At 37.0% G+C, this 27,116-nt stretch overlaps 1 protein-coding gene across 2 annotated transcripts in view; it reads right to left on the bottom strand.

Annotated features, from left to right (window-relative positions):
* Positions 1 to 27,116, bottom strand: part of me1 (malic enzyme 1, NADP(+)-dependent, cytosolic) — a 151,589-nt gene that overhangs the window by 75,891 nt on the left and 48,582 nt on the right. For both annotated transcript variants that reach the window (XM_015355456.2, XM_006626268.3), the window contains exons 2-3: positions 15,992 to 16,125; positions 10,674 to 10,823 (exon numbers count right to left, since the gene is read on the bottom strand). In XM_015355456.2, coding sequence (XP_015210942.2) covers positions 10,674 to 10,823; positions 15,992 to 16,125 — 284 coding nt within the window. The remainder of the gene's footprint in view (positions 1 to 10,673; positions 10,824 to 15,991; positions 16,126 to 27,116) is intronic.

The following is a 27,116-nucleotide window of genomic DNA, read 5'->3' as shown; positions in this document are numbered from 1 at the left end:
CTCCTTTTTGAACCTACACTACCTGCTCCTTATTTGATCTTCATATACTGAATGGGAGACACTAATGTACAGTATACTTTTAAAATCAAAACTAATGGTCATACTAAACATCTACAGGTAAAAATGGCAAAGAATGTGCAATAATAGTTCCATTGATTTCACAAAATACACCTACATCTCTAAGGTTGCTCATTCAGTGTAATTGGGGGGGGAAATACAGAAGGAACATTTGCACAATCTCCACCCTACTTTGCAATATCTTGCAGGAATATCCAGAATTATTCATCCAAGGATTGGCTACAACTGACTTACTTCAAGATGTTTCTTATAACCTTGTAAATATCATTGCATTTGTTTAGTAAAGCATGTAATACTATTAATTCCAGAAGACACAGAGGAACTAATACATGCTTTTGCATACAGCAAGTTAGATTACTGTAATACCCTACCACCAGGGAGCACCTATTGCACTTTCAACACCTTACAGCAAATTCAAAACGCAGAAGCTAGAATCATTACTGGGAGTAGAAAGTACAACATAACACCTACTGTACCTGTACTTCGCTCTCTCCAATGGCTTCCTGTTAGGTACTGGGCAGACTCCAAAATTATTTTACTTTTAAAGGTCTCAGAGGTCAGGCACCTGTCTATTTAATTCCATTTATGGAGCCGATAAATGTATACAATCCAAGTCGCCCACTTAAGTCCTCTTCATATTAATAAAAAACAAAATGGTTGGCCATAAAAGCCCTTAGCTACAGGGCCCCTAGTTTATGAGGCTGTCTGCCAGCCTACGTACGGGATGCCGAGTCCATCTCAGGATTTGAATCCAGACTGAAAACTTATTACTTCAGCCTAGCCTACTCACACCATACATCATAGCCCATTGCAACTATGGCTGCTGGTGCTGCTGTACATGCCACTACACATCTCTGCGATGGCCTGCCAGGTGGATATACATGTTCTGACCAAACTATACTAGTCTCCTCCCCACATGTCCAGATGGTGCCCGAGCTGGTTGCTGCCTTTGATATGCAGCAGGCATTGATCTGCTTTATCCTGTTTATGGTATGTTTGTGGGTGTTGGTCCTGTCTTCTGTTATGTAGCGTTAAATCACTAGGGCTGCTAAAGCAAGTCAGCTTTACTGCATCTTGGCATAACTTTTGTTAAAGTCTAAATTAACAGACCCCAGCAACACCTTCCACAATGTGATTGAGTGGTAATATTGTAATTGTAATGCTGGATTTTAAAATGCCATGGTCCCAAGAAGGACACTTGGAATACAGCTATTGTTTAGGAGGACTTGGTGGTCTACAGAGATCTGCATGGAGTACTGGCACACAGAAGGACATGATGGAAGGCTCATTACTCCACACTAGGTACTTTTTTTAATTGTATAATGTTAGCATGCCCAGAGGGGCTGTTCAGCCAGTTGACCTCAGACCCTTAGAGACTTTTTTTTCCTTACTGAGTTTTTGGTTCCTCTCCTCCATTGTCTTCTGGCTTTTTTCCCCATTCTGTATTGTAGCGTCATGTATTGTTACACAGCTTTAAGTGCCTTGGGGCAACCCTTCTGCGAAAGAATAACTCATAAAACAGGCATACTGTAACTCTTGTACCTGGCCCTTAGCGAGTATTAAATGAGTATCTCCTCATTTAGCTGCCATTTCTGGAAGCATGCGTTTTTGTAGCTTTGTCTGCTTTTGTCCTTTTACATTTTACTGCACTTTTCAATTTACATACTGTAGTTTCAACTGCATAATCATCAGGAATTTCTATTAATGCATCATATCCATCTTTAATAAATGAGGTGGCTTTAAGGGATGGGACACTAATGACCACTCCAGCAACCTGACCTTCACTCTGGTAATTATGCTGTTGATTTGGTTGTGCAGAGTTGTCATGGTGAAACCTGATGTTGTGAAATCTGTAGCAACTGAAGAGATGAAGTGGAAAGGCACAATGCTTTACATTTGTTATGAAAAGAGGTGTCACGTTCGACACCTTTCACCATTTCCAAGCACTGGGGAAAAAAAAAAAGCTTACAATGTCATACAAAGCTCAACTTCTTCCACCACCCCCTGAGTACATTTTGACATGATACATGTTGAGGTTTGTACAGTTTCATCTTGATCTTCCACTACTCCCTGCTAGATAATAGTTTTCAAAGCCCTCTCACTACTTTCATAGGCATTTCTCATGATCTCTCAGAATTGGGGAGTGTCATTTTACTTGTTTGCTTTCACTTCCCTATGATTGACCGTGGCTGTACTGCAAAGAATGCCAAGGAATCTTGGAAGCTCTGCATAACATTTCCTTTTTTGTGTAACTTTATAGTTAGATGTTTGGGAGCACAGATACCTATGATTTTGAATGTGGCCCAAACTGTAATACTTCACTAGCATTCACATTTGTTCTAAACAACTTTCCTGTGGTGCTAAAGTGGGTTTTGGGATATTCAAAACATATGACCAGGATATCCAGATGGAGAAACAGATGTAAATTGCCACGTGGACTTTTTTATACTTCTGATAACTATCAAACAGCACTAGGCCATCTAATGACTGTACATCAACATTTCATACTTGGACCCTGCAACTTGTTAATTTTGTATTTGCTGTGCATTCCAGTACATGTGGCAATACAAAACACCTTCCCATGCATAGCAAGTACTGCATTTCACTTGTGATGTTTGAAGGTTTTTTTTTAAATGCGATTTTATGCGTTTTGTTGGAAATCAAGATGGGAACAAGAGCAAAAACACCAGAAGACAATTTGTTTCATTTTAAGTGAATGAGTTTTTCTGAAATTTAGACAATTTGTTGAAGAGGATTTATCTAGATCAAAGGGGTTGCTTCATCTAAATCGGTCAATAAAATCTGCACGACACAGGAGATTATGATCAAATAAAATGTTATGAAGAGGTAATGAGAATGTGAATGCACTCAGCCCAACATAAAAGCGTAGCATTTAAAATGAACTTGTGCTTTTATGTGAAAAATATACATTGCTTTTCAAAAAAAGCTAAATTGAATACCCTGTTTTCTGGCACAAATTAATTACAGTTATACTGTAGGTAAAAAAGCATACTGAACTGAACTGATTGCTCTAGTTTTCAGGAGATTAGTGGAAATCTGAAATTAGAAGAGATATCCCCCCGCCCCAGTTATAAACTCCGGCATTTCTTTTCTTAATGTGTTTTTGGTATACTGCAATTTTGTTGACTGAACTTTGTTAGTTAATGTGGCTCACCGATTCATACCAGCATGGGAAATGGAGATGAAAGAAACAAAGGAACTAAAACTTATATGCTCCATGTAAAAAGAGAATATTTTTTATCTGGGCAGGTGAATCTAGTACTACAGAACTCCACCTTTAGTGATTGATAGTCTTGCCAGACTTGATCCCCATTGAAAATTTGTGAGGAGTTTGGAGTACATACAGTATCTAGGGGGCAGAGTCTAGTTAACGTCCACACACTTGCCCAGGTTCCATGAAAGAAGCAATACGAATGCTACTTGGCATTTGACTTTTAGCGTAGGTCACTTGTAAATCAACTCCTGTTGATGACTAGTAAAAGGCTTCAAGAGTCAAGATACCTTTATTGGCCATATACAGATTTCTTGCATTAAGAATTTGTCTTTTCACATACCCCAGCTTGCTCTCCATGAGACATACAAGCACACAGACAGGGAGCGAGCAGCTTGGGATCAGAATTCAGGGTCAGCCACTTATATGGCGCCCCTGGAGCAGTTGGGGTTAAAGGCCCTGCTCAGGGGCCCAATGGAGTAGGATTCCTCTGCTGGCCGCGGGAATTGAACCAGCAACCTTCCAGCCACAGGTACAGATCCTTGGCCACGGTGCCACCACTCCACACCTTCACTATGTTCATTTAACGTTAATGTGATGTCTAACAAGATGCCAGTGCATCTACACTCCAGATGGTGTTATTTTCCTGATAAATTTGTGAATTGTATGTTTCTTTTAAGGTTTGGTATACATTAGGAGTTTGATTAACCTACAGTTAATGTTCAGACATTAACTGTAGGTTAGCAAAAACGGGACATGAATATGATTGATGTTTAAATATTCAATAGAAGGCTAACAGTTTCTTTTGTATGTATGGTAATTTCCAACAATACACAAATACAGTACCAATGAAAGAACTACTATGATTAAGTTTAAACAGAGCTTTTCCCTTTTGTACTGAAGCTTTATTTGTATGCAGTATCGGCAGTTCTTGTGACCTTTTCTGACATTTGTTTTTGGAGGAAAAAAGCAAAGTGTAAAATACTTTTGCATTTCTCTAAAGTGCTTTGTTGAATCAAGTTGTTTAAGTTTTGTTTCTTAGTGAAGTTAAATGTTTCATTAAACAAAAACCAACTGCAGTTTCTTGATACCTGCATTTTTAGTTTCTGCTATCAAGTTATCAACATTTTGGTCTTAAATATAATCAAATTCATTTAGCTTGTGCAGATATCCTTAATTTGCAATTTAGTTTATTTGAAATGCTATCCTCTGGTCAAATTCCAACCTACCTCTGGTATTTGAAAGCAGACATTCCTAAGCATATTCTGGTAGTGAAACCTGTACTGATAGTGAAGCTATTGTATGCACAGCATCAAATTCCAGTGAGTAATTTTCTGCTTGCAGTGTTCTTGCACTGAATTGTACATTCTCATCTTACATGCAACTAGCTCTGTGTGTGGCCTCTTCAAAAACACTTTCGTTTCTTTGCCATCTTGATCACAAAAGAAATACATTTTCTATTTGTTCAGTATTGCTACAGGTGCCGCTTCAGATTAAATTAAGCATTTTAAATTTCTATTATCACTGATTAAGTTCATTTTAATAAGAGTTTGACTGTCCCACTGTACATCATAAAATCAGACTAATGTTACAGAACAGTATTACTTATTGTCAATTCTACATTGAAGCATAATAAAAATATTACAGACTACATTTCACTTTATCCAAAAACTTTCATGCCTTGAGGGAGAATTAACCTTTGATCTCCCACTTACAGCAAAAGTATGGTTCTAGTTAATATGTGTAAAGCAGATTACAGGTTGTAAAACCTTTTAAGGCAAAGAAAGTACCTTCTGCACAAGGTTTTCTTTGTACCTGAGAGCTACCGATTAGCCTAATAATGGCCAATCCCGTTTTACAACCTAGGTGGTCTAGCAGATGAACAAATAAGTGATTCATTACAGGTCTTTCATGGTGTGTGCGCATATGTAAGAGGTTTCACATTTGTAGTAGGTACCTAGAGATCCTGTCTAAAAAATGACAAACAGACCATAGTCTTACTTTTTCTTTCCTTTTTATAGATCAATGATATTGACTACTACAATGTAGCACAGGTTTACCAGGACAAAACATTTGGTTAATTGCACAGCAGATTAGAGAGGGACCAATCATAACTCTCATTGTATTACACCACATCTTGAACTGATTAATCCTCAACCTTGGACCCAATATAAACTAGGAAGATTCACACATGCCCCAGATTGCTTTTGGGCTCAATTAAGGCTTTCACATACAAAAGCAAAACCACTCAATGTTGCAATGCTTTTATTAAACCCAGTAGGGTGGACACCAGCTTCAATTTGTTGCTAAAGAGAAGCAGTAAAAGCTGATATACAGTAGGTGCATTACAAAAGAGCAATATAAATAGCTACTGGCTACAAACTGTACATTTTAAATTGGCATTCTTTCTGCCATCTGCCCTTCACTCTAAAGAGCAACAGAACTGTAGCATATAATCATATGAGATCACCACCTGAATCTGAAATTGTGTAGTCACAGGCTCACCTCTGAGCCCATCACCTGCATAGCTAATAAGTATGAAATTGCAGCCCAGGAAAGGGACATCCCTGTAAGTACAGTACATTAAGTAATATCTATAATCCACATGAACAGCTTACTCTACCACTAATCAAAAGTAAAATTGTAACAAACATGTAATATTTCCATGGTTTCACTGCCATTTATTTTCATTTCAGATAAAAATTGGTTTTACATTAACATAAGCCAAAATAATGGAAGGTTAATTCAAACAGACAGAAATGCTAGGTACTGTACAACAAAAGCTTTGTCTAAGACTTGAATAAAGTTTCCTTTATATACAGTACATCAGTGCTGGCAGCTCAAAATATTAGCAGCAATATTTACCAAGTTTTGCTATCAGACAAAAACAGGAATCTACATTTTTACATTATATTTAAGAATTAAATTTAATAAATGTCAAGTGTTCATTTTCACTTTGATTATCCAATTTATTGTAATTTTAATGAATCTTATAGAACACTAACTTCATAAGTGTATACACTGGTTATCAAAAGTATTCACTGCCCTTGAAACTACAAATTCTATTGTAATATGGAATCAAAGTATTTAACTGGGATTTTTTTGCCATCAATTGGCAAAACACTCCATATATCAAAGCAAAATAAATATTCTACAGATCACCCTAAAATAATAAATATAAAACAGAACACGTTTTCAACTCCTGCATTTTGACACTCAAATAGGCTCTGGTGCAACCAGCTGCCTTTAGAAGACAATTAATTGAAGTCCACCTGTTTGCAACGAAGGTGTTTCATGAGTTCCCATCTCAGGGAAGTCCAGTTTAGTGCAACACTGAACAAACTTTCAAAGTACTGTAAATCTGGGATAGGGGTATTGAAAAGTACCAATTATGGGAAGGATACAAGAAAAATGTCCAAGGCATTATATATCCCTCGAAGCACAATGAAGACCATTAAAAGAAAAGCAGAAAATATGGTACAACTTTGACTGTGTGAAACAGGGCATCCTCAAAAACAGTATCCAAGCAAGAAGAGCAAAACTAAGGAAGGCCACCAGGAAGCCTATGACAACTCTAAAGGCACTCTAGTCTTCCCCATCTGAAATGGGAGAAACTATGCTTACAACTGTCCAAGCGCTTTACAATTGTGGGTTTCACCAGAGAGTGGTTATATGAATGCTGTTGATTAAATAACTTGCACCAAGTCTCAAAGTCTGTTTGCCAGATGGTATGTGGGAGACTGCAGTACAGTACTTAGCCTTTAGGCCAAAAAGGTTTCAGTGTAAGATTATGCTTGTGCCAAAACATCGTGAGAGCACCATCCTTAGGGTGAAGCACGGTGGCGGCAGCATCATGCTATGGGGACGCTTCACTGTGTTATGGCCTAGAAGATGTGAAGATGGAAGGGAAAATGGATGCAGCAAAGTAAAGAAAATCTGGTGGAAAACCTACCTCAAATCTGCAAGATATCTGGGACTTAGGATAAGAATTATCTTCCAGCAGGACACTGATCCAAAACAATAGCCTAAGCCATATTGCAGTGGCTTAAAAAAGTCAATGTACAGTACTGGAGTAACCCAGTCAAAGCCCAGATCTCAATCCACTTAATCTGTGGCAGGAGTTGAAAATCACTGTTCAGTGTTCTGCATCTAATTTGAGGGAGCTAGAGCAATTTTGCAAAGAAGAATGGGCAAAGATTACAGTGTCCAGATGTGCAAACCTGGAAGAGGCTTATCCAAGTGTCTGTGTGCCATGCAATGGACTTGCTGGGATAGGCTGCTCCCCCATGACACTGCACTGGATAAAGCAGTTAGAAAACCAATAAATCTGCAGAATTCATTTTTCACTTGACAGTGTATTGATCACTGGCAAAAAAAACCAACAATTAAATACGATTCCATATTGTAATATACAAGATGCAAAAGTATAAGAGCAGTGAAATACTTTTGGTAGCCACCATAAACCTTTCATTTCCCTGAAGGAAAACTTAAAGGACTGAAGATTAATTCCAGAGAATTATCATTTAGGACCAATATAAAGGCTATTACAGTAGTTTAGCCAAAGTAAAGGCAAGTATCAGCAGTACAACCAAGAAAAGACCAAATTCAGGCAATGTTTTCTCAGGTGAAAGTACAGCAAGACTTGACCAGTGTCTTTTATTTGTGCACATTAACAGAGCTCAGGATCAAACAAGACCCCCCAGACGTCTCATAGGATGGTGTAATTTGAGGCTACCATTTCCAAGTTGAATTTAATACATTGGATGCATCTTCCAAAGGATTTACCTCAGTTTTTGTCTTATTTAAATAGAGGAAAATAGAGACCATGCCTGAATTTCACTGTTTGACAGAATCTAGATGTTGCATGGAGGATCAGATGAGATGGAGATGTAATGCTGAATGTCTTTTGCATAAAAAAAGAAAGCAGACCCCTTTTCCCCAATAAGACTACCTAATGTGAGTAAAGAGATTAAAAACAGAATAGGTTCTAGGATAGGGCCCTAAGGGACACCTGAAGAGAGTGGGACGATACTGGACTGAATTGCTACAAATTGTCCCCAGTTTGACAGCTGTGTCACATATGCATAAGATTTAAGGCAATCTACAGTAACAGAATGCAAGATCGTCCACAGCATTGAACATCACTGTAAGAACTAATACACAGTAGATCTAATACAGACCAATAGAGAACTACAGCCAGAGTCCAAGTTTAATAAAAGGTCATTTAAAATTGAAATGACCTCTGTTCTCTGAAGAGATCAACTCTTATAATAGATATTGATGTCAAAATGTGTCCTAGGTTTATTGACAGCCAAAATCTTTTACTTAAACTACACAACTGGGGAAGTTACAGGCTAAGAAATTGTTGAAATGTTAAAAATTAACGAGTCATATTTGACTATGGAAATGCACCTATTGCCCGATTCTACAACATATCCAATAAAACCAAATGATACTGAAAATTTACAAGCAATTCATAGTAGTGCCAAAATAGTTTACCACCATTACTGACATAGTATAAAATGTTTAAAAGGAGTTTTACTCAGTGAGCCAAGTAATTTTCACCTGAGTTATACATTCCTGTGCCCATTGGCAAACCTTTCTGTTAATAAAAAACAGCAAAGTAAATTATAATTTAATTTAAATGCATAAGAGTTTCCCAAAACAGAAATCAAAACAATTAATATAAGTCCCCCTTTGCGAATAAAGCCCATACAGGAGGATATGGAGGTCAAATGGGAAAGAAAACGCAAAACCGTATTGTACAAAACCAATATTATTCTATTCAACAGAATTCATTGTTCAATTGCTTAAACAGAATGTAAGAACAGTTAGTGTTCTGTAGCAAGAATGAATAAATCAGGGTTAAAATAGTTTTCATAGCATCATAGAAGCAGAAAAACCACAGTGATCATGCAAAACAGAATTGATTTTTTTGCTGCATAGTTTGGGATGCTTACTGTTTACAGCTGTATCTCAGAGTGACTCATGAATCTGAAAAGCTACATCTCCTGTACAAGAAGCACTCAAGTGCCCTGGTCTCTCCCCATGTTATTGCATTCATCATGCCATTAAGCTTATCATGCTGTCCAACTTATTTTGAAGAATGACAAGGAGACACAAAAGGGCAATAGGAGCAATGCGCATGCAGACTCTTCCAGATTATTTAAAACCTAGATTATGACTTCATTTAAGCAGACACTTGGCAGATCACGCCACACAACGGCAGTAAATTTGTGTAACCGAGTTAGATCTTCACTTTTAGATGAATAGTAAGGTTTTTGTTTTATAGTTCAAAAAACATCTTGCTGCTGCAGGTCAGGAAAAATGGACTCCTAATGAACTATAGTGATGCTTATTACTTCAAATAATCCAGTCAAACTAGAAAGATTTCTGCACATAGAATATTTGAAAGCCTGCTTTAGTCCAAATACTGTACATATATTAATATCTAGAAAACCTATTTTAGGGGTCACCTACAGTATAAGCCAACTATTTACAGAAGAACCCCTGTATAAAGACTAGCTACTTACAGTATGCTCACTAATGTTTCACAAATAAGTAATAAAGCAGCAATGCAGCTTACAAGTGACTTGTAAAAATGGTAATGTATTGTATAGATTCAGTCTTTTGCACAGTGAAAAGGAAGGATAAAATTAATGTGCATTCCACATGAGCCAGGTAAAAGCAGCTTCAAATGTGCCTTCTCCAGGTTTCAGACAGTTAATCCATCTACCCACTTTTTAGGGAGACCAAAGCTATCCTGGCAAGCAATGGGGTGCAAGACATTTCTTATTAGACAAGGTACAAAGTAAAAGGGCATCAAAATAGTCCTATTATTCAATGAATGAATGGGTAAGTGTTAGTATTTAAATATGCAGGGTATACTGTTCAGTAGAACTTGCTAGAAAACAAAATCCGGCAAGAAACCTGCTGAACTACATCTGGACACTCCACTGACTGGTGTGGGTGGTGTGCTTTTGGTGAGTACATTACATTCTGGTTTAAATCCCCCACAATTTCCATTTCATCTACTTTATTAATTCAAGACGTACTGCACCAGCTCCAGCATGCAGAAAACAAACATTTTGCTTGGTAGTTTCACAATACACAAGTTCTGGTTAAAAAGGATTGCTTTAGTGGATTTAAACACTACTCTGGCATTTGTTTTATGCAAGCAGCAGAACAGTGTTATAATATGCATTAGACATTTCTGAACGTGAAAAGCAAAATAAAAGAAAATGACTCATTTAAAATTATCATGCTTGTAATCCAAACCTTCAAAATTCCCCTTAGCTGCCCAGATGAAATTCGGACTGGAAAACGTTATGCAATTGAATTTGATGGCAATACAGCTTCTTACCGTGGTCTTCGGAATGTCAAGCCATACTGCTGGCAGGCCAGACCAACCGTGGGAGTATAAACAATTGGCATAAATCTTTGTGTGTCAGAAGTGAGAACTCTGTAAAAGAGTTTCTCATTCCGGTCCTGCAGGGCCATTAAAAGTACATATCTGCAAGACAGAAAAAAAACACTTTATAAAATGTACATATTCCTAAAAATGTTCATACCATGTATATTGACTACTAAGGGCTTTGCGGTCTAAATTTCTCTGGCTTTTAAGAGAAACAACTTACTGTATATAGGTCTTCAAATTTAACCGTAAAGCTCTTGACATGAGATTAAAGTACCTAGAAATCTCAAAGTTAATCAATCTTTCAGATCAAAACTTTGCATTTCTTTTTATTTCTGGGTCCACATGTCCTACAAAACATTCCTTTTCAACTGCCATGTAATGCAATTATAAACCCACACATACAAGGCAAATGCTGTATAAGGCCTCTGAAAATGAAAATGATCCCTTATATAACCAAACTATTGATTTATAAAGAATCATTTTTAAATTTACAGGAATTGTATAGGTTGCATAAATTCCCATAAAACGGGATACTACTGTACTTCCCTGCCCTTCTAAAGTAATGAAAACCAAATTCTTCATCATATACAAGGTGTTAACAGCCTCTTAAAAATTCCAGCACTTCTGTGCATGTCTGATAATATCCTATCCAGTATTAAAGATCTAGAAGAGCTCATACCTCCAAGCAGTCAAAGCTCAGCCTCATGTACAGTAGAGGGAAAGATATGTACAGTACCGACAAATGTGTGCACATGCAGTATAATTTTAACTATACAGTTTGTCAGGGTCATAGGTAAAAATACAACCCCATTGAAATTAGGTTGCAAGAAAACTGAAAATGAAACTTCATTATAGAATTCTAATACAGAACAATATTCATTATCAAAACCCGATTTGGCTTTTTGTCCCCAGGCTTTTCAAATGCTGAGCTAACCGGTTATAAATCATCCTTTAATCATATAGTTGCAAGCATACAATGGCCCACTTTCACAAACTTGTTTTAGCAGTGCTAGAACAAAAATAATAAAGCAGCATCTGTTCCATATGAAATCTTCCATATTACATAGAGTGCTGTAAAAAACAAGAGGATTCTTTAGCAGGATGAATGAAAGCTGAATTACTTTAGCAAAGAAATTTGTATGGAAAATGTTGATTCAACCTGAAACTCAAAATATAAAATCTTATGCAATACCCATTGACATTTATGCAGATTTCCATAGAGCACAAAACTTCACATCTTTGCAATTGTTATTTACGGACATTGAAAACAGCAATTGTTTAAGACTGCAGTCTTCCAGGAAAAAGTGAATTTCATAGTCCTTGGACAACTGGCAAAACTGAGAAGGTGATACAGCTGTAATGAAATGCCTGTGGGTCAGAAGGTGCCAGGAGACCAAGATTTTGCTCAGCTGTAAAAAAAAAAAAAAAAAAAAAAAAAAAACAGGCAGTTGGATCAGACAAGGTTTTAAAAAGTGCAAACAAGTCAAAATGGACTGCAACTAACTTGTAAGACCATTAAAATTAAGATGTTGTACTTCTTGGTTGTATTTTAGTTCCATACAAGACAAATTTGCAAAATCGTAATTTGCGCTTGGTTTTAACATCATCCCTATTGTGATTAAGTGGTCACAAATTTAAAATGTTTGACTCAACCCATTTAATATCTTCATTATCACCACAAGGCAACACAAAGCAGACATCTGCTGAATACGTGTTTAAGTTACTTAATCCTAAATACGTACTGATATTTCTACAGTAGCTGCAGTTCTGTGAGCAGTGCTCTGTATGAAAGATTACATGTAGAAAACCTAATATGTATAATAGCTTGTTAGGCAAGTAAGCTGTGATTTACACCTTCTCTTAGGACTCCAATTAATTAAATGACACCAGGTCAATAAATGACAGCTGTTTAATACGCTACTACTTGAACTTGTGTAATATCTATAGCTTTAACTCCCCTATTAGTTGCCTTGGAATCCACGAAGAGAAAATGACAAACATCCCAGTATTGACCCATTTTCCCCAACACTGAAAGTATTTTAGTATGAGCCATTTTAGATCGTTCAGTAAAGAAGGAATCTTGTACACCAGAGTTTCCCTTGGATTTGAAATTGAGTTGAAATTGGAACTCCTTTGTATTAAGAAAAATGTTTTGCATTAGTATATAATAATGCACTACATTTTCAAGTCCTGATACAACTGTTAAACCATACACAGACATATGTTCTTAATAAGGCTTAAAATATTTGCAGTTCTCAGTATTGCTCTTCCAAAGGCCAACCTTGAAACCCATAAAGCCAATCTTGTGTTCCACTTAATTAGAAAAACAAATGCCAATCATTTCCTACTCCCCTCAAAATGTATGAAGCCTCCTCTTTATGCACCCCCCTTCACTCACACAGGTGCAGAGCAGTCTCATGGGAAGACGTTTGCAAAGGCGTTTTTCAGCCATGCTGAATACTGAATGGTTATCATTGTAATCAAATGAAGGAGGTGAGGAGGCCTTATCATGGCTAAGTCATTCCCTGCCACAGCTAATCTTCAGTATCTGTTTGACACGGGTTTGTCATGGAGTTGAGGAATTTAGTCCTCAAGGTCAAACAGGATACACTGGTTGCCAATGTGCCAGCTGCATTTAAAAGCTGAATGAATGAATCTCGGTATTAACAAAACAGAGCTAACTGTATTTATCAAGGAATATTGCTAGTTTCGCTACAGCTTTTCGCAGCCAAGAGAGAGACATGAAGAGTAATGAAACAGTAATTCTAATCTTAAAGCTTCCTCAGATGTGTGAGCTAATTCTAACATTTGTTTATATGTCTTTTTATTTGGATTCTAATTGAAAACTGGCATTCACCACTTTTAATTACACAAAGTATTGAATTACATATTAAAAATGTTGCAGTAATAAACTGAGCCACTGATCACATGATGTTTTTATATTCTTCCAGTTTAGGAATATTACTTTCCTTGCTATGGTAAAGTATTGGAGTAAACATATTTCTTGGTAGGTGGGGTGAAATCAAACAAACCATTAAAACAAGGCCTTGGGCCCTTGTTTATCATTCAGGACATTACTGTGTCTATACTGCAAGTTTGAGACATTCTGGACAGTAGGTATTTGGGGGCCTCAACCCAGACACACTTGGGGTGTACAAGAAGTCGACCTAAAATACCCCAAGTCTGAGAGGGAGCCTGCTTCTCTTGTTGTGCTGTGTTCTATCATTTTGTGGAATTTGAAGTAAAGCATGCATTATGTTTAAATTTAAAGATTGTACTTTAACCCATTCAAGCACTAAAAAGTGATTTAGCACTACACAGCAAAAAAAAAACTAGAAGCTCTAACCTCAAACGAGAGTTACATGCAAAAATTCAACATGAGTACAAAGCACATCTACGGATATTTTAAAACGCCCATTTCATTTACAAACAAAAAAAAAACCGTTCCCTGCCCCCAAGGAGTGTCTTGGCTTACCCTTTCTGGGTAATATTGAACTCAAGACCAATTCACAATTTAACACTTGGAAAAAACGTCATTTCCTAAGTACATAGTCCCCCTGGAGTGTTCTAAGGTAGGTCTACAGAGTAGCATGAAATGATTACATTTGTGTGGTTTCAGCTCCACAATGATTAAAGGTATTGCGCTTTAAGTTAGTTTCAAAACACCAAAAATACTCATTTAGTATAATCCTTAAGTTAATTTTGCTGACTTCACATGTGAGGCATTTTACTTTTTTTGGGTATAATTTAAAATGTATTGTAAGTGAACCAAATATCCATCTTGCTTCCACATGGATCAAAAACATTTGGTGCTGGAAGATTGAAAAGTAAGACCGGAAAGACTTTGTTGCTTTTAAAATTACAGCATTTGAAGATGCTCATTCACTAACTTTTCCAGGATATGGGAACACTGCCCACAAAAGATTCACATCAGAAAACCTTAAAATGTTAGTTACTGTTTTGGAAGAATGGTATAGCAACAGTTATTCATCTTGGTCTAAAAGTAACTCATGAGGCAAGAAAACGCAAACTGCACACCCACTTGTTTCACTGAATCATATTCTATTTCACTCCATCACATGTGAATCCCACAGTAAGACTGGAGGAGATGTTATGAACTGTTAACTACTTATCCGCTTCCAAGTTAAAAAAGGCTGTTTGTATAATTTATCCCTTGGTTCTTAATGTGCCAAAATAAAAACCCAGGGATTCAAACATTACCTAGACATACAGTATTTGTCGCCTTAAGAGAGAGTGTCCCAGATTAAACATTCTCCTGGCAAAAAATTTAAAAACAGTATATCTAGTCAAAATGTGAGTACTTCAAGAAGAAGCTATTGTATTACACTGTACATCCATGCATTTATGCATTAAATGATACCACAAATTTAATATAAAATGCAGAGGCAGAGAAATTGAGGAGGCTTTAAACAATTTCCTTAATGTGGGATAAACTGTAAAACAGTTAACAGGCGTCACACTACAGGACTCAACACGCCTTCTAGCCGGAGAGAATGTCAAATTTAATGACCGAAGTTGCTGAATCTCACTGCCTTTTTGGTCCTAAAGGGTGTCAAATTATGTGACTAGGAATCGCAGGGGGTGCACGATTCCCTCAACTTTTCATCATGGTTCCAAATCTCGTGTTGCACCGCAAAAGTACCGCAAGGTCACCTCATTTGGACAGCCAATCAACGTACTGTAGAGCACACTGGAATAAGAGGAGGAGCACTGCATGAAAGTAAACAAACAGAACAAGCACAAACATCTTGAAAAATGTAACAGGCATTGTTTGCCCACAAATAAACATCTTCAAAAATAATTAATTATAAATATAGAACAAACTTACAAAAATAAAAAGCTTTAAAACAAAAAATATTGTATACAAATATTAGTATTCCTTCTTCGGGTGTTACCCAAAGAAGGCTCCACAGCCAAAACGTTGCGTTTGCTTTCTTCTTTTCAGCATGGAATAAGCCTATTACTTGTTCCTTTGCAGCCTACGCATGCCAATGCAGTTACCCACCTGAACTACTCACAAATAATGACATCTCCCCAGCCTAGAGCAGAGATTTATTTTATTTTTTTTTTGCTTTGGGGTTCATTAGTTCATGTTCATGGGAAGCATATCATGAACGTCACATTGTTCATCCTTTCATTATACTCTTAGGCCAGTCAAGTCACTCAGATTCAGGGTGCCCTAGGATTAACTCAAAAGGAGTTTAATTGTTACCATGGCGTTTTAAGTTGTCAATCACACTCACCTATCTAAGTCATCCTTCTTCATGTCATAATTCCTCAGCACTCTCAGCACTTGCACATCCTGACTAAGGAAACAGGGTGGAAGGAGGCCATGGATTCCCAACTGCAGCCTCTCCTCCAAGGTGAAAGCCATTCCCTACAAAACAATCCACAATCACAGTCAAGAAATAGTCTACACTCAAAGCAGCAAAAGAAATTCTAGTTAGCATAGTAATCGAGCCTGTGTATGAAATGCCGTTTAGGCCATTATTCAAACTATACCTCTCACACTCATACGCATAAGTTGCTCACACTCTCCATTTTACCTCTCGCATACACACAAAAACCTCATTCACTTGTTGAACCTCTCATGTACTGTACATACAATGTGAATATGAGAGGTAAAACTAATGAATGCGAGAGCATTTTGTGTGCATGAGAGGTCAAGCTCAAATAATGGCCTAGTGGCACCTCATATGTACAATCACCACAAGTCAGGAAAAAAAGCATATGCACATCAGAACTTAATAGGATATTTTATCAGATTCATGTGAATACTTTGAAACAGCTGCCTCTTTCCATCTGAATGTTTTTTTTTAAATCAGACTGACTAAAACATGTGCAATTTCATATTAATATCCAAACAGAAACATTATGGGTGTGGGTAAGTAGGCATGCTATATCATCCAAAAAGGAATTAGTAACTGGCTGAATTGCAAGCTTCATTTTGCATATTTTTTTCCAGCGTAAAATAATCCTCTTTTGAGTCTCGCATTCCAATTTCCATAGCTTTTTGTACACATTTGTAATCACCAGCTTGGTTTGTATCACAAGTCATTTAAAGTTGATAAAAGTAAAATAAAAATGAATATTGAAAAGATGCCCACAGCACAACTTACAGATTTCAATAATCTAAGGCCAGTCATTTTCCCTTTTGACGTTACTCAGCAAAACTGTGATAAATGCAATGTTTGGCCTTGCGGGTCCACACTGATCGCTATCCTGTTCTGTAGACTAGGTACAGTTCATGTCCCTACAATTGTAATCAATGTCAAGAGCAAAAAACAGTATTTATCTTGTAATAAATTTTTGTGCACCTCATACAGTGAAAGCACAAGATGCAGAAAACCTTCATGCATTTATGAAGTGCTCTTCAAAAATGTTAGTCTGTTGAAAGTGAGCTAAGACCATGAAAATCTAAAGAAAAAATAGCAGAACATGCATTTCTTACATTCCTTAAAGCAATACGTAATTGGAACATTGTTAATGTTGATATGCAAAGAGGAAAAGCAGTCATTCTTCACCACAAACAGAGCCGACAGGAATGACAATTTACATGCTGTCCCAATTATGCAGAGACAAAACACTGACTAAATATGCAAATAACCTGTGTAAGAAAATAGGCGAACAGTGATTCCATAAAGCTCCAAGTCAAGCTACTCAAATTGATAGCAATTAGAATTCCTTTGCAAAAGGACTAACTAAGGCACACTCAAAGGAAGTCATAGAAAAAAGCACTGTATACAAGCATCTCCAAAAGCAAGACCGTAACCCAATAACACTTAATGAATTAGAGAAAACATGTGCCTCAAAAGAATTAAAACATTTATTGACATAGTGAATCGAGAAAGTCTTAACAAGTTGTCTTCAAAATGGGGTTTTTAAAGTAAGACCTGGTTACTACTGGGACGCAAGAAAATTAAATCAGAAAGCAGCTTTAAATGGCTGTGGTACCACCTACTGGTCTACTTTGCCCTCTAGACAATTTCCAATCCAGTGCCCTGGTGTAGTAGCAGGGTTCCCCATCAAAGGAAGTGCCATCCTTCAGATGTGACAAAGGAGTCAGGACTCTCAATGGAGGGTCCCAACTTCCTCATCCGTGAGAAATCAGAGATCAGGAGGGTGTTTTTCAAAAGATTTTGGGTGTTATCCTGGTCTACCTTACTTCCCACTGCCTCTCTGAAGCAGTGTCACTTCTCCAGCCACCACACTGCACTGGAGATCAGGTGGAACAGAGGAGTTGCAATAGTTCTGGTAGACTAAACATGGAACTTTATGAAAAAGCTTCATCCAAAACCATAGTATGTGGTATAGCTTTGCTCCCTGGAGCATTAGGTGATGTTCCCAATGCCATGCTTGTATAAATTGGTAATCTTAAACTTAAATCTATGGTGTCTACTTTAAAAAGGATTCCCAAGTCAATTTATATTGTGTGACTGATCTATGCAATGGAAGATCAGGATTTCTATAAGTGCTTATAAACAAGCACGCACATTATAGTGCAGGAACTACCGTATGCTACACTTTTTGTTCTGCAATACTTTAAGAGGTGACAACATTCTCCTATTACCACTGAAGGTCAGTTTACTATATAGTTAAATTATGGGTACGGAACCCAATTCACAAGGGAATCCAATTTTAAACTATCCCTTGGAAATTAAGAGGACTGAGAAAGGGGATACAAGGATAAGTAATCATCAGATTAAAACTGAAGTGAAACCAACACTAAACCTAGGACGAAAATGCATTATATTATAGTTCGTACTACAGTATATTTAGTGTATATACATGTTCAGACATTAAATGGATATATACAGTATCTTACAATCAGATGGGAAACGGAGAAACTGGGTATCCCATGGTTATTTTAAAAAGGTGAACAGTATTTATTAGATCATTTTGCTAAAACTAATTACTCACCCTCACGTAAGCAAATACTAAGCACCACTGCTGAACACTACAGCTCCATAAGGTCTAGTAAATCCTAAAATTTCCTTTTAGCTATATGGGCACAGACTAAATCTCCAGTGGTAGTACTGTATGTCTAGGGGGAAATATCACATGTTCAAATTCCAATTTCTGAAACTTAGAAATTAAAATGCAAGCATACTAAGAAATATATTTACTGTATGATTGTCTCAGTGTTGACCCTCCAATACAATTTGAATTAAGTGCCTATAGCAGGAATACAAAAAGCACCAGTATTAAAACATTCTACACCAACCTGGAAATTTGCCTCTTGGTACTGTAGCTAAAACACTATGTGTTACCAAGTCCCTTTACTTAAATGGACGAATACTGAAAGATTTACAACAAAAGGTATTTAAAAAAGAAATTACATTTTTCTTTTCCCAGTGTGGGACCATATTAAGCAAAGGAAGTGAAACACTGGCAAGTAGTTATTTCTGACATGCTTTTAAAGGGGAAAACAAAATCAGATGTGCATCTTATTCTTAAGTGCCTAAGATGGTCCTGAAGAAATGTTTAGAAAAATGAAGCCAGTAAAACACCTGGCTATATACCTGTAAATTGTTTGGGGCTGTGTAAGGCAAAATAGGGCTCAACCGAAAAAAAAAAAAAAGTGAACCCATCAGGAAATGTAGTCCTTTTTCATTGGAAAAGTTTCTCGAGGCAAGGCTTAAGATGCCAAAACACACATGACCTGCATGCAGTTCTTTCTACAACTTCCCAAACAAAATCATTTCCCACTCATTCTTCAGACATTAAAATTTCAGAAATCCCAAGTGATTAAAAAAAAACGTATAGCTTTATGTTTTGACATTTAAGGACATTTCAAATACACTTACCATGTCGCATTTTTGTTTGTTTTTATAAACATATGCTTGTTGGTACAGTGGAATGCAAAAAAAAAACTGCACTATTAACCTTTTCTGCAGAAAAAAATAAAGCACTCCTGTCAGTCCAGACAAACTCCAGTGTTTTCATCTGTGGGCCAACTAAAGGTATCACTTGAAAGCTTAATTTCCCCAGAAGACGTGTAAAAAAAAGTTTAAAATTGCTATTTAGACCTTTCCAATTCTCCATCTACGTCCTGCCAGTGCTATGAATTTCTACAATTAAGTCTCCCAGTGAATAACTGGATTTATTAATACTCAACAGCAACATTTCTGTAAAAGGGCTCCAAAACCAAATCTCAGGAGGCAGTAAGGCAGGGCATATGATGCAGAATGAAAAGCTTTCAGTACAAAGACAACCATGCAAATCAGAATTTTAATTGATATTAAAGATTAAAGCTTTTTGATTACCATGGAGAATTTAGAATCTACATCTGGCGCTATGCTTTCTTCATCCTGGGCTGGGATTAAACATTTGCTCTCTGATACAGATCTCCGTGCCAGGATAATGACAATTTTTCAACATTTTAATAAGTCATTTGCACCTGTGTCTGTTATTCAATAATATAACTACTAAGAACTGGTCAATCTGAAATAATGGAGCAAACTCCAAAAAAGAGTGTACGGTGTTGTTACTGCTTCACAGCCTGTACTAACCCGTTTAAGTGTTGAGTCAAGTCACATACTGTACACTGAGAATGGTGAGATTTGACAAAACACTGTCTTTTAAAATAAAGCATAAACTGTAAAGTTCATCTTTGTGCATCTTAAGATGCATCTATAATTCTAGGAATCTGTTCATTTTATATTGGCAAAGGTTTTAGAAAAATGGGCAACAAATCTGTTTTAAGCCAATCCTACATTTTAGACTTCTAATTGCAAGCAAGCATCTATTTTTCTTTAACCATAAAAGTTTAGTGGACAGGACTACAGACCAACATTGATTTTCTCATCATAATACTGTCAAAACTGTATTCAGTTTCATACTGAATAGTACATGGCAGATTAACAGCAGATGAATACAAATATAATCCAAGATTGATTCACAAAGGACAGGGAAATTAATGTTCTCACCAAGCACACTAAAATAAAATCTTCCCAGCGGTTGATCTGAGTTTGCTTTGAAATGCAGTCATGTTATCCCAGCATGAACCGATAACAGAACAATAGCTTTCCAACATTCTCTGCGTTTTTTTACATCAAGCTCTTACCACACTACACCCATGTTCTCTCATGGGTACACATTTGTTACTCTACAAAACAAGTTTACATATTTTTTATTTTCCTAATTTGAGGGTTCCAAAATGTTCATGCACACCTGTTAAGGTCTGAAGGGACACTACTGTGCCACTACATATCCATATCAGCTGCTCTAAGCCTCTAAATAATGTGCAATACCCATTACATATGGGAAGTTTGGATTTTATAGAGAAAATGTTGTGAAAACTTTCTATTCATGTTTCCATTAAATACAGAGGAGGTATGGAAAGGTACTCAGGTATGTTTTGAGAACACCATATAATAGTTGACTTCTGGGGGGAGAGATAATGCACACAAATCTACCTCATAAACCACTTACTTCATTCAGTTAACAAATTGTTCCTTGAACCGTGTTAAATGCTACTGTAATTCACAGCATAGTTTTGAAATAAGTTCAACACCAGAAGTCTCTCAACTAACTCCGACTGGCTGTTTTCTCAGTCCTCTTTAAAAAATGAATAAGGGTATAAAAGCACAAAAATGCTGTCAAAGACATGTTGTTACCAGAAATGTGTTGAGGGAAAAAAAAAATATATATATATAATTGACTGAAAGATACATTCCAAATACATTTCACCTATCAAACATTCCATTGCCTATATAAACAGCGGCCACTGCCAGAGTTGTACAATAGGTGTAATGCTTTATAACAGTACAACTATAGTTTATTGTAATTGGCTCTTATTGAGAGCCTCCTCCTTACCACTCAGATACAGATTAAATCCTCAGATATTTGCTGAACAAACTGTATAATGCCGCTGTTGAATAATCTGTGTGCAGCATCTTGCAAAAGTCACCTCCTTCAATTACCCAATTTTGAAGAATTACTCAGAAAAATGGATACATTTCTAGTGAATGTATTCAAAATGAATGACCAAATCAATTTCACAGAGGCTACAATGTTGTCAAAACCTACAAAACCGTGAATTTCACCTTTTTGAAGCATTAAGGCCTCTTTATGCCAGCACATGGAAGTAACTATCAGCAAGTACAGCCATCCGTATTTTTGGATAGGCGTTCACCAGTTTTGTACAGTGAGATACTATAATTTTACTCATTTGTCCTGGCTAAACTGACAGTTTGTGGAGGACAGCTGGACTGTAATCGTCAAGCCTTGCCACATTTTCTATTGGATTCAAGTTAAAGTACCATCCCAAAGCCAAACTGAAGTGGTTTGGACTTCAAGTCACAGTCCTGCTGAAATGAAGTTTTTTAGGATTCACATACACCATCCATTCTTCCATGAATTCAAAGAAGCTTCACAGGTCTCTGCTGAGGAGAGGCAGCCCCATAACATGAATGTGACAGTTGGGATGGCACAGACTGGGTGATGTGTTGAGCTTAGAGTAGACGTAACACTTTCCATTTAAAATCAAATTGGAGGTCCTTGTCTGACCATAAAATCATGTCCATTACCAATATCTTAAGATGTACTGCAAACAAAGGAGATGATTTTATGGTCAGACAAGGGCCATTTATCCTCGTAAATGAGGCCTTTCGGCAAACATTAACCACCATCCCTACACAAAGCTAGCCTGTAGGTAAGAGGGGTGAGCTTATAATTGCATTAATAGCAACACCCATTTCTGACAGATATCTTTCTAAGTCAGTTGATATCTCAGCAACATCCCTAATCAAATCCTGTTTGACCCTTTCAAGAGGGGTCGAATGTAGGATGTACAGTATCTTGGCATTATGATGTACATTCCATTTATATATAATGGACTTCTCTGCATATGTGACCTTACGGATATGCAATCTTCATCTTCATCCCCAACATGAAATCTCATTGGGTCAGAATGGCTGACTACTAATACAACTTGTGTATTGTATGTGATGGTTTGAAGGCAATATGTACCTGCAGGATCTTAAAGATAAACGTGTTCACTATGAAGTTAAACCACTTTGAATACAAAAGACCAGTGTGACTTTTCAAACTAAGCCAACAATGAAAAACTAAGACAATTTAGGCTTGCAATAGCAAAGGGGTTGAATACTTGGGAAATTGAGAGCCTTATTTCTTTAAAATAACTTGTATACCATCACTTAAGTTTTATTAGTTTGGATTACATTGGTCAAGAGTAAATATAAATTTCTGATCGCAGCAAAATAAGGAAAATTGCCGAGAGATGAAAACATTTAAATTAAGGAAAGATTGAAACAGTTGCTAAAAACTCTGCTTGGGCTCTAGGAAAACAGTCAATATAAACAAAGAACTTACTAAATAAGTGGTTAAATGATGGGTATATTACTCAAAAAGTACTTCATCCTAGCCTACTCACACCTTACATCATAAGTCGTAGCAACAATGGGATGTACAGCAGCACCAGCAGCCATAGTGCATCTGTGTTGGCCTTCCTGTTCTGACCAAACTATCCTATTCTCCCTCCCCACATGTCCAGATGGAGCCTGAGCCAGTTTCTGGTTCTTCTCCTCCATTGTCTTCTGGCTTTTTCTCTTTCTGTATTGTAATGTCATGTACTGTCACACAGCTTTGTTACATGCCTTGGGGCAAACATGTTGTGAAAGGTGCTATATAAAAACTGAATTGAAATTGAAAAAATGTATTCCTGTATAAGGAATGTTAATGACATGTTAGCTATGGTGTAATTGAGTACCATCTCAGTTTGTCACTAAAGATCCCACTATTTGTGAGAGTAGGAGAATTAACCTTGGCATCCTGAATAAATTTCACTTTAACTCAAACATGGATGGGCATTGCTCTTTAGACAAGACTCCCTTACCATATACTAAGTGTTTTGGGGTGTTTTCTGATTAACTACCATGCAATATTATTGGAGACCAGTCTACAATAACCTCAGATGGGTTTTAGCCACCCCTGTTTATGGTGCACCTTTAGTAGGGGTGCCAGATGCCAAGACACCCGTCACAAGGTTCTAAGCTTTTATTTGCTCAAGGCAGCACCCTTAGCCATCTTGTACATATCACCCACATCTCCATATCCCAGATGTACTCCAAGTGAAGATCCTGAATAGTCTCTAGACTAATCAAGGGGAAATGGCATTTACAAGGGGGGGGGGAAAAAGGCATTTTTAAAATTGTAGAAGTCTACTGCTTTAAAAAAAACGACCTTGAAGTATTAATACTTAGACCACAAGCAGGACTGCTTGCAGTTTAACCTAAATCCCTCTGAAATACACCAATTTTGATGTATTCATCCAATTAACCTTAAGACCCCTGAAAATATTTGAGGTGGCAGAGAGGGCAACTTTTTCCTTAATTCTAATAATATCCCACTAGTCTAGGACAAAAATTAATCAAATCTTCTGAAGGAATGCCAGCGTTACTGCTTCAGACTCTTGAAATGCATTTCCAATTCTTTTGCCAGAATTTCTGTAGCAGTCAATGCATACCTAGCTTGAGGAACAAGCAATTCCTCACCTTTCCAAGCCAAAACAACCTCCATATTTCCAGAACCTCCATTAAACCGAACCAGACTGATTTTGTCCTCTGCTCACAGGAGTAATCAAGTGATCAACAAGCAGTGCATTTCTATTATGAACCTTTATGAAATCTTAATTTCTGTGAAACTGGTTTTGTGGCATCTCTGTGCGCTTTAAAAGGCTTCACTACTGGTTTTAGACAGCTGCAGCCCGTCAGGATGTATAATCCTCAATAAGTAAAGGTCTGGCAATAATGGCAATCTAGACCAATTAAGTAACCAGCCGATTCAAATCAAGTCCATACTGGAACAAAAAACAAGACATGACAGCCCTCCAGGACTAGGACTGCATGACTCGGTGCAGGAAGAATATGCCAAGTTCCAAAGATCATTCCATTCAATTATAAAACTTCAGACATGCTAATAAGACTTGGAAAAAAAAACAACAAGACTGTTGCTGTTCTGTGCAAATCGCAAATGACACTGGACAAAAGCGCAATCTCACTGTTAGATTCTATAAAAGGTCTGAGTGAGGGAATGCATCAGTGTGCAAGCTGCAAAGGAATAAACAGAGGTTAATTTCACACTGAAAAGTGTCAACATTTTGGCCGATTTTCAAACCTGAACAGAACCTTATTTTAATTTTCATTTCATGATTGAAAAAACAATCACTTAACAGTAGAAGTTAAAATCACAAAACGAAGAAAACAGATTTTAAGACTAGTGCATGTACTTTTTTTAGAAAGTACTTGTGTCTCACTTTTATGATCATGCAGCCACAAGTGTTTGATGATGACAGTAGCTTTTACCACACCCTGTAGTTTAGCTTGGTTCAGCTAGAAAGGTTTAAATATAAATTTATCCTTAGAACAGTGTTTACATGGCTCTCATTCAGCTGGAATTTGTAAACAGATTGGAAAATGTTAAGTCGGCTATTGTGGGTTTATCTTTTGGCTTTCATTCAATCATACAGTAACAAAGGAAAATTGATTCCATTCAAAAGACTGTTGGCTATAAAAGGACTAAAATGTTAACATTTGTTCTTTGCTTTATACTGTAGATGTTTAAGTTATGAAACTCCTATAACACTAAAATGAATTGTGAGCAAAAACAAGCATCAGTTTTGAGATTTTTCAAGGCTTTCTTCTCGCAGAACACAGTAATGCGATAATTATGTTGTTCTATGTTTAAGTCACTTACATATAGAATAATAACGTCTAAGGCATGCAAATTTTGAATAGCTATTTCTAGCCCAGGGAGATGTGCAACACAAGAAGTGTTTGCCAATAGGTGCTAAAATTCATGGCGTTTCAATGCAGAGTAAAATTAAGGGATACAAATACTAGGTAGAGAAACTTGTTGGAGAAAAAGTGTCTAAGAACTAAATAGGAAGACTCCAGTAGAGCATGTACCTCCAGCCTGTTGGCCTCATTATGTAAAAGCAAACATCTTTCACTTTAAAAAGAAAGACTTTAAATAGCAGAGAAAATTTAAATCCAGGAAGACATGGTCAGTGTAGGGGACAGATTTATGGAGATACATGATTTTCATATACAACATTTTCTAGTGGAATATTTCCCCACTGTGTATACATACACGGTTCACATTTGAATGCGAGGAAAGAGTTACATGTTCCACTGCAGCATGTTACTTTTCAAATATGCAAGGGCATAACATTTAAACAGTCCAGTAATTGAATTACCATAGAATAAGCATAGAGGGGCGATAAACTTCATGCAAGCAAAAATTCACCCTATTCCATTTAACGGTTTTGAAACCAAGTCAGGATGTTTTCCAGCAATATTACAAGGGTTATTCAATATGAAAGTTCCATCAACTATTTATTTCCACTGCTGTGCTGCAGGAGAATTTGCATTTTTACGACCAGGATTCCCAATCTTTGTCCTAAGGACCCACAACCCTCCTGGTTTTTGTCTAACCTTAGCACTCAGATACTTGAGCTCTCAACCCTCAACAGAATGATTAAGTTTACCATGTTGATTCAGTTAAGGATTCATTCCTACAACAGGGTTCTGCTAAAGTGGTGTGGATTCCTGCAGGAGTGGTATGAAATAAATCCTACAGCACATAATATGGAGTGGTGAAAGTAAACCGTACCGATATGTTGATGTTGGCTTGATGTAAGAAATACTTTACAAATAGGGGGTTAAGAAAAAAAAATCAGAAATGACTGGGTGGATTAATCAATTAAAATATAAATCATTACCGCCAAACTATACTGATATGGCAAGAATATACCTAGGTGGTTGGTATAAATGGAAGCACCCGAGTTTAACAAATCTGTGCCAGAGAAAAAAGGAGTAATAAGACTAGAACACTGGATTAAACCCCTGATGACAAGACACAACAAATGTAACTTGAATGTTATTTATAAACAAGGCATCTCAGTCCTACATCCTGACTACCAAAAAAAAAAAGCTACCAGTAAAACCTTTATAAACCCAGATGTTACAAGGTGAATGGGAACTTCTCCATATTTTAAAGGGGCACCCACTAATCAGGAGAGGCCATTCTAAACTGAGGGATTCCCTATACAGGAAATCAGAGTTTCCTAAAACCAATAGAACAGGAATTTCTCTTCAAGTTCAAATATTTAACGACAAACCTAGTCTTTACAGATCTGGAAAAGGAGCTCTTGCCTGGCATGCCCTCTTTCTTGTTCTTCTTCGCTCCTTTCTCCCTCTTCGCCCTGGGTGTGCACTCCTTTCCTATGCCATATTCCTGGATTGTTCAAGACACTTAATTACCCAAGGTAAACCAGACAATACCTTTGATCAATGGGTCTTGCACCCAGCACTCCTAAGTAAACACTTTACAGTAGTAGTTCAG

This window comes from Lepisosteus oculatus, chromosome 2 (genome assembly GCF_040954835.1).
Source record: "Lepisosteus oculatus isolate fLepOcu1 chromosome 2, fLepOcu1.hap2, whole genome shotgun sequence".
NCBI classification, from domain to species: Eukaryota; Metazoa; Chordata; class Actinopteri; order Semionotiformes; family Lepisosteidae; genus Lepisosteus; species Lepisosteus oculatus.
This window is presented reverse-complemented; position numbering and strand designations above follow the sequence as displayed.